Source organism: Chaetodon trifascialis, chromosome 4 (assembly GCF_039877785.1).
Source record: "Chaetodon trifascialis isolate fChaTrf1 chromosome 4, fChaTrf1.hap1, whole genome shotgun sequence".
Taxonomy (NCBI): domain Eukaryota; kingdom Metazoa; phylum Chordata; class Actinopteri; order Chaetodontiformes; family Chaetodontidae; genus Chaetodon; species Chaetodon trifascialis.
The window spans coordinates 5,083,241-5,101,030 of NC_092059.1; the positions used below are offsets into that span (position 1 = coordinate 5,083,241).

The following is a 17,790-nucleotide window of genomic DNA, read 5'->3' on the forward strand; positions in this document are numbered from 1 at the left end:
GGTTTTTTTTTTTTTTTCATGAAACATCTTCAGTAGTTTTCCATCCCGGTTATGGCACAAAGATCTACCAGGCTCTGCTTGTTGAATTGAAAACACATCTGCTCAGTAGGAGTAAAGGAATGGAAATGTAAATTTGTTTGGGCACAATTTGACGAAACGCAGAGCCGAGCGCAGGACTCGTCAGCCTGTGCTCCCCTGAGGCTTGACTGAGCACAAACGAGGAAGCACAAACCATTCCCAACAAGCACAACAATAAAACCCCTTATTAATCAACCTTAATGATCTACCATTATGCATAATTACTGAGTAAACTCATTGAGAGACAGACGGTAATGTTTATTTAATCCCCTCTCTATTTCTGTGGAATGTGCTGAACGTGGTGCTCGGCCTAAACGGCAGGGAGGGTTTTCTCCAGTCGAGGACTTTGTCGCGCACGGGCCAGCGGGCAGGGGAGGAACTCCACCATCAACGGCCTCACTGGGAAGGGAAGCAGCAGGGTGTGTTGGAATAGCAGTCACTCAGTGCTTTGAAAAAACTGGGTGAAGGTACAAATATCTTGGCAGAAAGTAGCTTACCACCCATTTCCTCTTAACACAATACCATTATAAAACTATTCCGATCACGCATGCGAAAAAGCTTCTGAGTGACGTCTCACCTCTTCATTCACCCCCCACCCTGAGGCGAAGAGCCAAGATGGTGACTAAACATCCCGCCATGACAATCAACCAGCCTGTCAGCAGCTCTCTGAATGAAGACGGCAAACGAGAGAGCAACTAAGCACATCTGAGTTTGGACAATTGATGCCAGATGATGCCTGAGATATCAGCGGAGGGATGTTCTCGGCTTCGCGGGGCTCCCTGCGCTACCCTATTCACATGCAGAAGAAGAAGAGAGCATTCCGCAGGACAGGCCAAACCAGACCCCGTTGCCCTGGCCTCCGTAGTGCGTGCTGAGGGCCACGCTCGCCTCGTCTGACCCTGTTGTTATTTGCTGCTGTTGATGGAAAATTTTATGAAGCCAGGCTCAGTTTCACCACAAACCCAAACGAGCGGAGGCCAGAGCGCAGAGCGAGGAGAAAAAGAAAGACGGAGGGTTCGATCCCAAAAACGACCTTGACGGGATGTCGGAGTGACAGGCTTGCAAAAAGCCACAAGGCAATCAGTAATCAATACGGGATGCGAGGCCTGAGTCGGCTGGATGTAAACTTCCTAATACATGTTTGTCTTTGTTTTAACTCCCATGTTTGCGCAGGGTTCAGTTTCCAGGCTACGGACCACAGAAGTCAACCAAAGTACAACTGGACAAGGAGAGCGGCATCAAGGCTGTCTTTATCCCTAATTACAAACTACAATAGAGGTCAACTGACGCTGCCCAGAATCTATAGCGAGCAATGTTGGTTTTATTATCCACGACAGAGAAATCTCCTAATTCACGCAAGCAGAAGATGGATGGCATGTATTGGGTTTCCTCTTTCCCACGCAGGCGGACTGAATCCATGATGAATGCAGCTCTGCGAGGCACAGTCAAGGCTCTAAAAGCACAACCCCACTAAAGCTGCAAAATATTTATTCCCACCACAACCATCCTCATTACAGTAATTTTCCATAATACCACATAATGCATCATTTACCTGCCCTTCAGGTATGCAGTGGTACCAATATTGGTACCACTGAATGCACCATTTACCAGCCCAACAAAATATTCCCATCATTAAACTGGGATCAGCTCAGCATGCCAACAAGTTGGCTCGATTTTCTACCTTCTCCAACACACAAACACAACCGTTGTCTTCAACAGGGGAAAACAAAATCTTCCTGATAACATTAAAGCTGCACTTGAAGGTGTATTTGATCAATATTTTTAGCAATGCTAGTAGCAGCATGGCTCTAAGGACAGCCATGTTGGTCTCAGGGTCCACAGTGAAATATCACAACACCCACTGGATTAGCTGCCTTAAACCTTTGTACAGACATTCATGGTCCACAGAGGATGACTCCTACAGGCTGTGGAGACCCCCTGACTTGTCCTCTAGAGCCATCAGCAGGTTAAGTTGCATCTTTTTGTGAAAAATCTCAACAACTATTGGTACAGACCTTTGTCATTCCCATCAGCCTCAGCTGTACTCTGCTAACACGGAAGCTAAGGCTGTGAACACGGCAAACAACCACTGCAGACAGTGCAGTTTCTCTCAGCTCTACAGAGCATTTAAGCATCTTTCAGTTCATTGTTTTGGCTTTATGGCCCACATGGCTCACTGCTCTGTCAGCATTTTTTCCCTAATTTCTCTAATAAACCTGCTGAAATAGCGGACAGATAAAGTTAGCAACTAGCAGGCGAGCAGAGAGGCACATGTAGCAGCCTAAAGACCCAGTTATACTTGTATTATAGAGTTGATTGAGACCAAAACTGAGCTAAAAGGAGAGCTGGATTCACATTGCTGTAAATGTGCCGAAGGTGTAAATACGCAACTGTGTGTGTTTATCACCTCGAAGTCCATCATATGTCAAACATTCGTGTGATGTTCAGCTTGTTGTGCAGTGGCCAAAAACCTGATTAGCGCTGCTTCAGTCTATCAATATCATAATGCCTTAAAAGTATTTGCAATGATAGTTTACCAGACTGTAATTAAGAGTTTAATATTCAGAATTAATCGGTTTGGTAAATAACAATTTTAAGGCTGCAATAATGTGTGTGTGTGTGTGTTTTTTTAAGCCTTCTGGATCATCGTCATATCAATGACAATGACACTAATTACTTCATGACTGTATTTTTATGATCTAGACACAATAGATGTACACATCCCACTGAATTGCATCTATTTGTTTGAGTGTTTCGAGCATTGTCACGTAGAGAAGAGGAAATATTTTCGCCTGCCAGATTTGAGACTGAGTTTAGTTTAAGTGTCCTGCTCCGAGCTCAGAAATGCATGCGACCGCAAACGTCTTGTTTAAAGATGACACATGCAGGAATCCAGCTTCATAAAGCAGCAGAGGCCATCTGGTGACGGAGCTCTGTTAATCGGGGGACAGGATCAAGGGCCAGAGTTCACCGGAATATTCCGGACGGCGGACAGCTGCAGACGACAAATCTGACCGGAAGCAATGACGGACACTTCTCTGAGGAATTTTAACCGCTGATGCATTACAGCAGAGCAGACCTCAGATTGCCAAGAGGGTTCAGCCCGAACCATCGCGGCCATTAATGTAAAATGTGAAAATCATACTGGGGTTGGTAGGAACTCATGCATAACTATATTTATAGTGTGTGCACAGCAGCTTGAATCAGGGCTGGTGATTGTTGAACTGAATGAAGTGTGTGTGTGTGTGTGTGTGTGTGTGTGTGTGTGTGTGTGTGTGTGTGTGTGTGTGTGTGTGTGTGTGTGTGGGTGTGTCTGTCTATGAATTAGGATACATTCAGGGACACATTTCCAACTTACGACCAATTAATTGGGGACAGCTGGTGGGACTGGGGACAAGGGCTGTGTCCCCAGTTGGAAAACAGCTGATTTTTGGGTCAGCGGTTAAGGTTAGGGTTAGGCAAGTAGTGATTATGGTTAGGGTAAGTCCCCAGTAAATGAATGTAAGTCTGTGTAATTTCCCCAAAAGTGACATATATGAAAGTTTGTGTGTTTGTTTGTGTGTGTTTGTGTGTGTGTGTGTGTGTGTGTGTGTGTGTGTGTGTGAGACAGACAGACAGACAGACAGACAGACAGACAGACAAGTGATACAGTGACAGACATATGCAGCAGCTGAGCTACAAATACACACACCTCAGCACTCATGGGGATGCCCCCACATGCACACATGCACTCACACTCACACACACACCTTAATTTCACTTTTGTCAGAGAGCTGGGAGAAATCAGCAGATTTAAAAGAGGTGGAAGGCAGAAAAAAGAACAATAAAACCATTCAAACAGACATTACACACAGCTGATGAGCTGCTGGTTCAGAGAGCAGCATCACATTTTAGCAAAGTTAAAGTTAGCAGTGTTCGCCTAAAAGCCCTAAACTCTCAGCCAGGTTCAATGAGATGTCAACCACATGACTGTACTCTCATTAAGGCTGAGCATGCCCTGAGTCTGCTCATCTGCCGTTTAACGATGAATGTGAGACTAATCTGTGAAGACCAGATCAAAAAAGATTTACTTCACTTTCACCTGCGCACACCAACGAATGACACCGCCAGGTAAGATGGTCGTTCTTACCTGAGCTGTCGCGCTGCTCCCGGTTAGTTCGACCAGAGTCACTAAAGCTTTCCTTGATCTTAGGTTGCACGCAGAGCTTCACCTCCTGACAGGATGACACACACTGAGCCGCTGACACTCTCACACCAGGACTGCCACTCTGAGTCACACACAATGATCGGACTGAGCAGAGGGCTCAGAGGGAGGGAGCAGCCCCGAACTGCCAAATTCCACACAAGACACAAGGGCAGAAAAAACACATTTAAGACTCATTTAAAAGACAAGAACTGCTTCAGCGCTGCCCACACTGAACACATTCATATAATTCCAGTGGTTGTTTGAATCGTCTCCATGTTTTTCCCCTCCTTACAACAAGGATGAATCCTACCCATGCTAGTCAAACTCACTGCAGCTCTGAAACCCCTCATGGCTGGAAACAGGTAAACGCCCTCTAATGTGAGGCATTTTGTGGGCTGCAAACACTCAAACAAGCAGATTTAAGGTCAGGGATTTTCTAGCTGTTTCTTTGTGGAATCTGTCTCCTGAGCAAATAGCTATACTTGCTTTTTTCTGCTCCTATACAAGTCCAGGCCACAGTCTGCTGACTATCAAAAGCACCACAGCGAGCTCTGGGCTGCAGCCAAACGACCCGCTCGCCATGGAACCCTCTGGGGTCTGATCTGTGACGGCAGCGAGGGGGAACCATGAAAAACTAAAATGACAGTGCTACAGTACGTAATACAGTGTGACACAAAGAGAGAGGGCACTAAACACACCAGCCCTTACTTAATAAATCCCACATGCCGGAACTAAGGCGGCCACTTAAAAAGCCCAGTTAGGCCCGAACAAAAATAGCTTGCATAAGTCAGGATCTAAATAGACCACTTTGAGTTGGCAGCACCTGGCAAGTGCAAGACAAATGGCTGTGGCTACTGGTCATGCCTGCACACACACACACACACACACACACACGCACACACACACACACACACACACTGAGCATATGATAATCCCAAACACTCCAAATGCCGAATTCACATAGGTCAGCGAATAGAAATCTGGTATTTGTGGTGTGTTTAGAGCCAGATGGTTGACGTCTGATGCACACCCTGCAGCAGAATGAAAGGGTGTGGTGTGCTTCGCTCTCTGCAGGGGCTCCATTCAGGCTTTAACGCACACAGAGCTGGTGGTATTTTGGTCGCTGTCAATGAAGAGAGCTACCGCCGGGACCAAACAGATGGGATTATTTGTGGTGCTTGTTACCGGGTCTGTTCTCAGTGTGTGTGTGTGTGTGTGTGTGTGTGTGTGTGTGTGTGTGTGTGTGTGAGGTTGGACACTGTAAAATCTACGATGGGAAGAGCGCACACCTAACGACCTCCTGTCCCACTGGCACACACTGTAATCATGTGGTTCTTTTATTCAAATTCTTCTGGTTTGTGAAGAATAGTTGCTCCTATTTGTAGCGATAAGGACATGAAAAGCGCCGTACTTCCCCTAAGTGACCATAAAACACAGCTAATAAGAGGAAGGGCTTTTACAGCCTCTGGATGTTCCCATTAATTATGAAATGACTGACAGCGGCCTCCACAGACCAACTGCTTTGTCTGACTCGAATAACTTAAAATTAAATAAAAAGAAAAACAGAAATGTGCAGCTTTCCAAAATATGAGTCAACAAGAATAAAGAGATTCCTCCCTTCGGGCAACATGCTGGGTTTATTAACATACAAACACACACAGGTGCACATGGACTCACATTCACACACATACACGCACTCACTCAGTCGCAGCACAAACAACCAAACGTATTCAATCAGACGCCCACTTCCACACGATATCTCACTGTTTAAGAGGGTCTTTCAAGGGTCAGTTGACATCACAAAAAACTGGGGGTATGTTTTCAGGGCAACCTGTTTTTGCTCCAAGGAGACAGAGCGACGCTAACAAAAACAGAGACAGAGATGTCCTCTCATGATGTCATGCTGCGAGGACAATATATCCTCCCGACTGTCAAATAAATCCAGCATGAAAACCAACAAAAGCAACGTCCACAAGAGCCGAAAATTAAACATATCAGCTGTATGAAATAAATGATGCCACGTTTTTAAACAGCGACTAAAAGGTCAGCTGTCTCCCTCCCCATTGGAAAAACCAGCATAGACCAGCATGGAAATGATGCTGGATTGATGCTGGTTTAGCTGGTGAGTCAACATAGCTATGCTGGAACACCAGCATGGTGTTGCTAATAACGCTGGTGGACCAGCATGTTGTTGCTAGTAGTAGCATACCCCATGCTGGTTTTGCTGGTGGCTAGCAGCTAGCAGTGGCTAGCAGCCACCAGCAAAACCAGCATGGGGTATGCTGGTTATACCAGCATATGTTGTGTTTTGTTGGAGCAACAACATGCTGGTCCACCAGTGTTATTAGCAAAACCATGCTGGTGTTCCAGCATAGCTATGTTAACTCACCAGCTAAACCAGCATCAATCCAGCATAAACCAGCATGGATATGATGCTGGTCTATGCTGGTTTTTCTAACAGGGCTGACTGTCCCCCAGTGTGGGATTTCACCCCTGTAGGTTTCTACATATGTACTCACACCTAAGACCAACAAAGATGTTTACGTCAGATGTTGCTTCAAATTCCATCGATTTTAAAAAAAACTCCTTCCACGGCCACAATCATCGATCTTCCCACCACTGAGTAATTACAGCTGGAGACAAACCACATAACTGCCTGTGTCAGCGCTAATTTTAGGTATGTATCATATCTTTCTGGGAACAACAATTAGATGGAGTTAATGCAATGGCTGAACCGCACACAGCAGATCTGTGGTCACATGTACGGCCACGGGCTGAGTCACGTAGTGTACAGCTCCGTCTTTCAAAGACGAGCTATCTACTGTTATAATGATATTTACTCTTTCTCATAGTGACTCTTTCCTGTCGTAGCTGACATCCTGTTAATTATAGGCCAGGTGCAGCCTTGACTTGAGAGCTTTTAGATGGAGGAAGCAGCATACTTCTGGCCATCTGTAGGCCCAGGCAAGTAAATCCACCAAAAAAACCCCCCAAATGTGCATGATCCCCCTTCACCAGCCACCCACGAACTTGCCACAAACATGCAAACACACAAGCATACAAAAATATCTGCTTCCATGACAGCCAGACCACCTCTCCTGGTGTGTGGGTGAGTCGCGCACCACAGTATCGGTGTCCTCGAATATTTTTAGTTCTGGGGCCAAATCGCAGCCAGTCTGAGTTGAGGGTGGAGATAGCGAGCAAGACGCTGATAAGACACTCCACAACCTGGATGCACATGAGTCAGTGCCGAACTCGGTGCACCCTGTAATTCTGCTGTGTTGAAGAGAGAAAGAGACGAGAAATTGCTGCAAAACTACCGCCAACAAAGGAGGATGAGAGGAGATAAATGGCCCGAGAGGCAACAGGCTGATGTTGATGTAGTCAGGGATTGAACTCCGCGACCTCTCCTCCACATTCTGAATTTACGGTCTTAGATCTGAGCTCTGATCAGACGCACATGAGCCAGACATGGAGCATCTTCCTCTCCTCCTCCTCCCCTTTCCCCCCTGCATGCAACCAAATCCTGCAGACCCCCCACTCAAACTGTCTCTGTCCATGATGTCAGGAGCCGCAGCAAAGGCAGGGATTTATTCAAGCGGTATACAAAAGGCAAACACAAGGCTGAGGAACAGAGACGCACATCCTGAGTTTCTATGTGAGACAGTTTAACATTCACACAGCTGTTATCCTGCCACATGTACATGGGAAGGAAGACTTGAGCTCGCTTTTATGAGTCCCATCTGACCTCTCATCTGCTCATAAAACCAGTATCCCTGCACAGACTCTGATTTGCGCACAACCCAAAGCCAAGTGCACAACACATGTAAACACATTTTACAGTTTCAAGCACCAGGAGAGTCTGCTGCTATTTGTCGAAAAAACACCCGAGACACACAAACACACGCACAACGGCGTGCGTTAAATTCCACCAGTTCAATATTGTCAAAGGTGCGTAATTGAAGCAGGCTCGACATCAAACGCAGCTCTCTGGCAGCCGCGCAGGAATCCAACGTCCAGGAAAAATAACAGGCTGAAATATCTCATCAAAAGGCAGATTACTGTAAGCTGAATCTAATGGCCGTGCCTTATCAAGCATGATGAATAGCAGAGAGTCATTTAACAGGTGAACAGAGGAATGCAACCCGCTGCTTACTGTTCACAGCCCAGCTGTGGAACAGACCCAGAGGCCCGGATGACTCAAACTGCAAACATTAGCTGAGTGCAGAGCAGAGACCGACGGGACTCCAGTGTCTCAGAGGAGTCCTTGCTACTGTCAACAACACTGTGGGCAGATCCCTGACGCTCTGCCCACCCTTAAACTAATGCCCACCTGTGCCCTGTACTGGAAACAGGCACTTTAGGTCCCACGTTTACTGCGAGGCTCGAGTAACCTGAGCTGTTGCGATGTGACTGAAAGTAGCTTGAGCGTTCATGTGTCGCTGAGCATGAAAGCCCCGCTGGAGCCGGTGAGCGGCGATGCTAAGTGTGTGCATGTTTACAGATGAGGTCGAACAGGCCTGTGTGGAGGAGAAGCTTCAGCGGAGGGGAGATTTATGGAGTGTCCTCTGCCCATCCTCCGGCTGAGCTTGTCTTAGATTACCAGCCTGCTGCCATGCATGACTGCTGCTTTTGTCCATGACAGACGTGCTTCGTATTAAATCTGGTATTCCACTTCTTCAACTGTCACTGATCCACGCATATAACTCCCTACAAATCTCATTTCCCTCTACTCTTACGCTACTCCCCGTCTTAGTTAACTCTTTCTTGCTTGATTGTTCAGTTTAGCGGTAGTTCATCGATCCTATCCAGGCTGGCCGTGCAAGCAGAGGGAAAACATTCCTCCTTTAATTGCGTCAACTACACAGTAATTCAAATAATATTGTTATACATGTTTGGAACTAAAAAAAAACCCCAGAACAGTGACAAATCCTTTTTCATGGTGTCTAACACTCACCCACTAAGCACTAAATGTGATTTCAACATGGTGCTGTCAGTGAGCCCAGAATCCCTTTGGCTGAGAGAGCGTCCGTGCACAAAGCTAACATTACTAGACATTTATTCTCCTGATTAACAGCTTTAAATACACATTTCCACTAAATCCAACGCGTACAAGACAATGCTCCCTTTCTGTCTGCACTCTGTCTTAATGTAACTTGAATGTAACCTTGTTTTTCCCTACATGTCTATAATGGCTTTAACGGACTAGTCAAGATTAACAGAACAATGAAAAAGCTCACGCATCATAATATAAGCTCCGTGGCCTGAGCTGTGTCTTGTATAAGGTATGTACACGGTGGAAGGGGGTCAAGGTCCAGAGTGAGAAAGTCTCACCTCGTCGGGTAACTTCACACTGTGTCTCCAGGCCAGCGGAGGCCCCGGGGCCACCGCTCAGGCTTAGACAGGACAGCTCCATTCATCACAAGTGCCATTAACGTACTGCTGAGGAATAGCACTGACGTGTGTCCATCTGGCTGTTTTATAATCTGCAGTGGCTGGTGTTCAGTCTCCTCATATAGATTAAATTAAAGCCTCTTTGTTGAGAAATGTTTTGGCGGCGTGCAGGGAACCAGTTAAAATGTACTCAGGCCTTAAAGGCGTTGTTGCACACGTGTAAGACTCGGTCATGGACGCAGCTCAGTTATCAGCACGGTGAGAACTAAACAATACGTCAAACTGACTACCTCACAGCAACTTGTGAAATCTCCATACAGTGTCCGCCGTTAAAGTTACACCTCTTAAATGTTTTCACCTTTCAGGAATGTTAAGCTTCTGTCAAATAGTCCCCCATATAGTATTAATTTTAAGTATGAGCGCACCCCCACAGTAACTCCAGGCTCGCTCATTATTTGGAGCTTAAATATGAAATGACATCATGCTTGCAAAATAAAAAAATCATAATAAAAAAAAGCAGGTATAAAAATACCAGGGCTTTTTTTCCTTCCCCCTCCTCCTGCAGAGATCAAATGAGCCCGTGAGGGAGAATTTAAAATTATGGCCTTCCTGAAACAGTCAGCATTACAGTCGGACTACGTCATGAGTCAGCAGTGGGTCACCTGCTATGACCTCATACCAAGTCTGTTTCACACAGTGTAGGAGGAAGGGCCACTGTAACTGTGAGCTGGTGGAGTCATTAGTTCTGCAACAACAGGCTGCTTCTGTGGGCTAGAGTCACATCTTTCCCTTATCTGTGTGCAAAAGTGGAGGAAGTCAATGCAGAAAAACTGCTGCCTGAACAAGAAACTGCTAAGAAATAACCACCGTTTGTACCGCGGAAGTAAAATAATGGCACAGGGTATTTCCTGAAGTGATTTGGCCTTTCTGACTGTGGAGGGATGAATCAAAGGTTTCTAGGACTAAACCTCTATCGTCTATTAGAATTTCTGTTACCCAGAGGAATGAATAAAATAAATAAATGCATTTGTTAAATGGATTTTGTGTGTGTGCGTCCCTTTTATGTCTGTGTGCCTGCTGCTGCCTCTGATCCTGTCGGTCAATATTAGCTCAAACGGAGCACCATGTTTGAATTCAAACAAGCCTCCTTCATATTTGACAACAAATTCCATCATCGATCGCTGGAATGTCGTCTCCTCCTGATGTTGGACACACCTGCTTGTGTAGATTTCACAGCTAAATTCATCAGCGGCATCTCATCTTCCAAAAGCATCCCCTCGTGGTTTCGTGCATTCGGCTCAAACCAGGAAGTGGAGGCTGCCCATCTCTCTTCATTCAACTCCAGTCAAGTTTTGAAATGCCTTGTTTGCACAGCAGGCAGTCAGAGTAATGACATGGAAGAGCATCATACAAAATTCCTAAAATAGCACGCTGAGCATGCCACAATCTTCTCTGTCTGCTTTGCAATGCATTGAACTAGTGAGAAATCAGCCATCAGGCACCCGCAGCATGTTTGGTGTTCTGCACAACCAGACCTCACACCATCAATTTTGTTTAGAAATGCTCTCTTTAACCACACAAACACACACACACACACACACACACACACACACACACACATAAGGGCCTTACGCTGCCTGCGTACATCCCCTATGCTCTCATGCCAGAAGCTAATCTTTAATCTAACAACTACCCTCTTGAAGAAGTAAAGAAAAGCCAGAATGACCTCAGACTGCAAAAATGCACAAAGTGGTTCCCACAAGGATATAACACACACGCATCCCAGTACCAGAGATGCATCATTATAAACAGAGCGTTGCATAAAACATTGTGTGTGAGGAGCATGAAGACATACTGAAGAATACCAGGCGCTCAGCACCGTAAGACTCTCCGGCCGAGACAAATTGTGGTTGACCACGGAAGACCGCACCCAGCACCCAACCACCAGGAATGTCTCCTTCACTGGCCGTGCGAAACGGCGGCATCAGCTCAGCACCGACTCATCACACTGAGAGAACGAGGAGGTGAAGATGTGTGTCACCTGCTCGGACTGGCAGCAGCATCAAAAGTGCTAAAAGTGAATTCAAACTTTGCAAAAAAAAACAGAGGGAAACATGCACAAACACACACGGCAGCATGCTTGTACACACACAGAAATGACAGAGTGCATGCTTTTAACTACAGGTTATTAGAAATGAGGAAAGAAAGGTGAACAGAAGCCATTCAATTTCCAGAGGGAGACAGAAAAAAACATGCAAAACGTGAAAACAGGTCTCACCACTGAGATGTACAAGAAAGCTGAGACACACCTCTGCACACACACATGCACAACATACAGTGATTCATGACGACATGCTGCTTTATTTTGCTGCTTGCTGGTATTTTAGCAAGAAGCTCTGCAGGGAAAAGATTCAGACAAATCAATGTGAGATGTTTGAGTTTAAACAAACATGAAGAAAGTTTGGGTATTTTGCATTTTGTGCAGGTGTTTGTGGTGGGTGCCACACGCAGCGGGGATAACACTCATTCAGCTGCAGTACAGATAGAAATGATAAACCCTTTTTGCAGTGCACCTCTTCATATCACTATGTGGATACCTTTTAAATGCGCACAAGAAACTGCTTCCAACGTGCTCTGTATTGTTTTGAATAATATATAATTTGCTGCCATCTAGTGTCCACCATCAGCAGCCAGCACAGGAAGTGCCGGTACAGACAATGCTGAGTGCATGTCATTAATAGAGCTGGCACAGCAGCCAAACACACAATCTATCAAACAGTCTGCACTCTGATAAAATCCTTCCAGCTCATTCTGTGACAACAGCTGGATTCACTTTTTTTAGTTAACTTGTAAACTGCACTCCGATTATGAAGTCACAGGGTGAAAAAAACGACTTAACAATTTCACTTTTCTGCATTACCTCTTTCATCTTTCAATTCATTTTCTCTGCTATGTAACATCAGCATGGCTGCAGCGTCTCTCCTGTTTCTCTGTGGTTAAACATGCTGCAGTCTACCTTCATATTCCCCAAGAAGGTGTCAGGAGACGTGGAGCCTGGTGACTGAAAATGCCTTGTCATTGCATTGCCTGCATTCCTGTGCCTGGCTCCTGTTGGCCTGAAGACTATTTATACAGCGGCAGAAGAGGCCCCTCACGGCCTGCTGGGGAGATACACGTTCTGGGCTGCTAACTTTATGCCTTCTGATTACACAAACACCTAAAAACACATTGCCTGCTCGAAACTTCACCACAGTGAACCTCTTTAACTCTTGCAGGATCCTTCGGAGGATCCACTATTTGGACAAGACGAGGACTGATTAAACCCAAAGAAGTTTGAACTCTAGGTGAGATTGTGAGTTCTCAAAAAATGCCAAACATGCCAGGGTGACGTGCGGTCAAGTGTGCATAAATTACAAAAAAATCCAAACTCCAATTTTATGTAAGAGTGCGGCCTTTCATGGCACATTTATTTCAAAAAACAGAATGATTGAATTGAAGTGCTGCAACAAGTGGATCCAAAATATACAGAAACTAAGCAGAAATTCAAAGGAGGCTGTTCTGATAATCAGGATTTAACATCTTAAAAGTGATGAATATGGACAGTATGGTCCAAGATCACTGAAGTTCAGCCAGAAAAAGCCAAACTATCAGCCCTGAAATCATCACATTCAAACAGATTACAACTTTAATTAGTACAGGTATGTCTCAACAGCGAACAACAAGCGTGTTGACTGAGCTGTGAGGTTGACATATCTGGAAACAAGAGAGGAGTGTATTTTTAGTTTGAACTGGTGCAAATAACCAGGGGCAGGGGGCTCTGTCCTCTCAAACAGTCCATCCAGGCATAAATTAGACAGAGCCCCTGCTTCATCTGGCACAGGTACTGACGGACAAAATGTGCTTACACGGACTGGAAGTCCCCCCAAACCCAAAACCAGGTGCTCTGCTTGTCAACACATGAGCGGCTCTCACCTCCTGGCCACCTCCCATTTCGCACACCTTATCTCTAATGGCCAGGCCAGCAAGGCTGAATCCTGACGCTCGGTCTGGTCAACATCAGTAACACTGTGATACAACGGTCTGTTCATATACTGCAGGTCAGTGCATTCTCCAGTTGTGTTCATTCAATATGTAGGAGCTCTGAAGGTTTCCAGTAATGTTACCCGGCCTGTTTATGACAAGGAAGTGTTTAACTTCTTCCTTTTTAAAAACAACAACTGAAAAAAGGCCCCCCTAAATTACTCCAAATAATGCACAGAGGTCACAGTTTTCATTGGAAGTGCTTTCAATCAGAGAAATATTTCCAAAGAAAACTGGATTATCCATTGGAATAGAAATTAAAGGACCACATTTAGGGAGAACTGTGGGCCGAAAATGGTAGAAATGGGGAAGCAAATTCAGAATTATGTTTTCATTATTGTACAATCACCTGAAAATAAGTATTGCTGTGTTAGATTACAATGAGCTTTTTATACCTACAGCAGGCCCAGAGCGGACAAACCAAATGCTGGCACCAGAGAGCGTATTTTGTTTTACCACTAGATGGCACTAAATCCTACAAACCGGCTCCTTAATTTCCATTCACCTCCGCTGTAGTGAAGAAATCTCACAGATATCTCAAACCCAAAAGAATCTGTTTGGCTAGAAACCACTTGGGCTAAGTCAGAATTTTATTAAATATTTGGGTAGTTTGGGTGGACTGACCCTTTAATCAAGATTTGGGAATTACTTGGCTCGCCAATGTCAGCACCAGCTTCTTTATAATGACCAACTTGAAGTGTTTATTGTTTTCAGCATCAGAGAGAAGAATACCAGGACTCTCACTCAAACATTGATCCAAATCCAAATATGGCTACTTAACGGACGCTGTGGTGATATCTTTTTGCCAACCAGCATCAAACCTTACCTGACAAGCGGCAGAGGGTTTCCTCTGACTCTGCACTCTAGACGGATGGGGCTTCCTTCTGCCACCTCCTGACTCTTCAGCTTCTGGAGGAAGCAAGGGATAGACAGCGGCCCATGTGCGGTTGGAGCTCCAGAGTTTTGATACCTTGCAGAAGCTGCCACTCCCACCGAGCCTCCGGGCTGAGGCTCCTGGCTGGTGGCCGGCTGGCTGTACTGTGTCTCCTCTTGGTTGGGGGGCAGAGAAGGAGCAGAAACTGAGCCTTGAGGGGCAGGTCGCCGACTCCTCGGAGACAGGTAACCACTATCAGGAGAAGAGGAGTCCTCCTCCGCCTGCTGCTCCAAGTGAGCAGAACCTTTGAAGATGGACGACAGCTCCTCGATGAACGTGGCAGCCCGGCTACAGAACTCTGTGGCTGAGCCTGCCCGATCGTTCAGCTCCAGGCCTTCATGAACCAGCCGGGGTTTATCCTGCTTATAGACTGGCTGGATGGGTTTGTGGCGGACAACCTTCTCAGTAGAGGACGGAGCCTCGCTGGACGCTTGTATGGGTTTGCTGAGGGGGGTGTTCTGGCTGCAAGAGGCTTCAACTGCTGCACTGTCATCTGGGCAAAGGTCTTTGGTCTGGTGCTGCAGGTTTGGGCTTGTGGTGAGGTTTTCAGTAGTCTTGGGGGGCACAGGAAGTGAGGGGACATTTTGGAGAGCCTGCTCCTGGGATGTAGGATTAGAAGGGCCTGGATCTTCAAATTCAAATTGGTCACCAAAGGCCTCCCGGGCCAGGTCCAGGCTACGGTGGATCTCCTCTGCACTCAAGAAGGCAGTAAGATCTGCAAAGTCTGCATCTCCAGAATCCAGCTCTGTCACTGAGTCCAGGTAGAGTTCTCCATCAGAGGATGCTTCAGAAAAGACCCCCCCATCACCCTCCAAAGTCCTGCCTCCTGCCGGGTCCTTCAGCAGCTGAGAGATGGGGAGTGGCTGATTCCAACTCCCGTCCTGCATCCTGAAATACACATCGACTGTCATTAAGCAGCAAATTACACACATCCACACTGTAGACACTTAAAGGGAAAATGACAAACAAGAGTAGTCAAGCTTAAAATATAGACAACACAATACTGGCTCGTTTGCTGTCGCAGCCATAGCTGGCAGGATGACTCAGGCCAGTGTTGTCTGGACACAGATGGTGGGTATTAGCAAAGCCTTAACTGAGGTCATGGAGAACATGACTGGCATTTCTTCCTCACTCTGTTTCTAGGGGCACATTTTAGCCCATCACTCCGTTCTTTGGTGTATTCACTTCACATATGTTGTACTTCACATTAAAGGAAGGGTAAAGCTAGGAAACTTTTTTTTTTTTTTGAGAAAGAAGTTAATGATTCTGTCTGTAAAATTGCAGACTGATGAAATTAAAGAGACCTGAGTTCTTATTCTGTCTGCTTCTTTTGGAGTGATACTGGAGGAAAGCGGAAATGAGATCAAAATGCTTGATAAGTGTGATATTTTTGTCAATCAACTGACTATCAATTAGTCAACTGATCATTTCAGCTTGGATGTTAATACTAATACTTTAGCTATACATACATACATATATACGAAAGTATGCACCATAAATTTTAATAACAATCCAAATATAAATGTGCATGTGCTGTGCATTTCTATCACCTGATGCATCCTTACATGCTAGTTTACACATAATGAACTAGTCTCACTTTCTGACTCTGATGTCAGGTGGGTCACAGGCACGTCTCCCCTGCTCTGATCTCTGGAGACGTGGACCGACTCTGGATGTGTGGTGTGTTGTGAAGCTGCTGGTGCTGATACATGCATGACGCAGTGTGACACTCAGAGCCTCATGGCGTCCTGAAGACCAGCTGTTGTTATTTTTAATCTCCTGGGCTATGTTTCACAGCAGCAGCACAAACTCACCCACCCTGAGTTTAGAAAAGAGGTCCTTGAAACCAGCACCTTCTAACACACAGGTACTGTGCGACTGGACACGCATGAACATGCACTCAGGCACTGGGTTAAAGCATTAAATGGACAAGCCAGGACTATGTCTCTCAAACATACTATTATCTGAAGAGAACAATAACAACGGCGCAGGGCTTATTAAATATGAATGTGGAAAATTTCAAAGGTTGAGACTGATTGACAGAACAGTAAGAACTCTCAGCGCTGTCAAAGTTTCCACTAGCACCTATTCTTTCCTAAAATTAATAAGCCTTCTTAACTCAAGCATTTTGATATTTTCACAGCATTTGACATATATAACACAGTTTAAAATAAGAAAGACCCTAAATGTCCTTAAAAGAACATGTCAGAGAGGATACTGTCCATGCAGTGCTTAAATATGACTGGTACTATGTATAGCCACTACGGTGTCAACACCTACACTGTTATACTGAATGATTTAATTCATTTTCTCGATGAACACTCAACAGCCAAACCATAAAACGTTGCTGAGAAAATCAACAAAATCGGAGCAAAACTTACATTAAAGTGGGCGATGTATCCAAACGCTTCCTCCCGGTTTTGTGGTTCCAGGTTTGTCGTGTTTATTAAGTAAGAATGAGCCAAAAAGAAGCTTCTCTTTCCAGAAGAGCAGCCTTATTGGTCAGACAGTCAGCAGGATCTCTCAGGTTCAGGGTCCAATTGCGTACTGCCTCTGCAGTGGCCTGCTGTCCCATCTGTCCCGGCCTCTAGCTGCTCACTGTATGGGGCTATATTTGGCCCCGGCTCAGGTTTCACAGCCAGAATACTGGCAAGAAGGGAGAGTGTTATGGTAGTCCAGGGGAACAGAAGGTAGTGGTGACATTTTTACACAACCAGTATTTGTTAATCAAACATGGAAAAATAACAGTGCATCCTGTTGTAACATTTAACACCATAAACCCACAACATGCACTATTAATAAGCTTGTACAGTCTGGGTTCATGTAATGTTCAGAGGCTCTCAATGTGCACTGGCCTCTCTTTAAACTAAAGGTCTGGATAATGAAGAGATATTAAATGTCCTGCTGAATACAATCCCAATTCCAAAGAAGTTGGGATGTAAAACATAAATAAAACAGGAAGTGATAACCTGCTAATCCTTTTGGACATAAACTCAACTGAAAACGGCACAAAGTTGATATATTTAATGTTTCTCCTCATCAGCTTCATTGATTTTTGTAAATATATTCTTATTCTTAATTCCATGTGTTTCAAATAAGTTGGCACACAAGTAACTAA

At 45.3% G+C, this 17,790-nt stretch overlaps 1 protein-coding gene across 2 annotated transcripts in view; it reads right to left on the reverse strand.

Annotated features, from left to right (window-relative positions):
- palld (palladin, cytoskeletal associated protein) overlaps window positions 1-17,203 on the reverse strand; it is a 50,609-nt gene extending 33,406 nt beyond the window's left edge. For both annotated transcript variants that reach the window (XM_070960540.1, XM_070960539.1), the window contains exons 1-2: window positions 17,054-17,203; window positions 14,565-15,560 (exon numbers count right to left, since the gene is read on the reverse strand). In XM_070960540.1, coding sequence (XP_070816641.1) covers window positions 14,565-15,560; window positions 17,054-17,055 — 998 coding nt within the window. In that variant the 5' untranslated portion in view covers window positions 17,056-17,203. The remainder of the gene's footprint in view (window positions 1-14,564; window positions 15,561-17,053) is intronic.
- Between the last annotated feature and the right edge of the window lie 587 nt (window positions 17,204-17,790).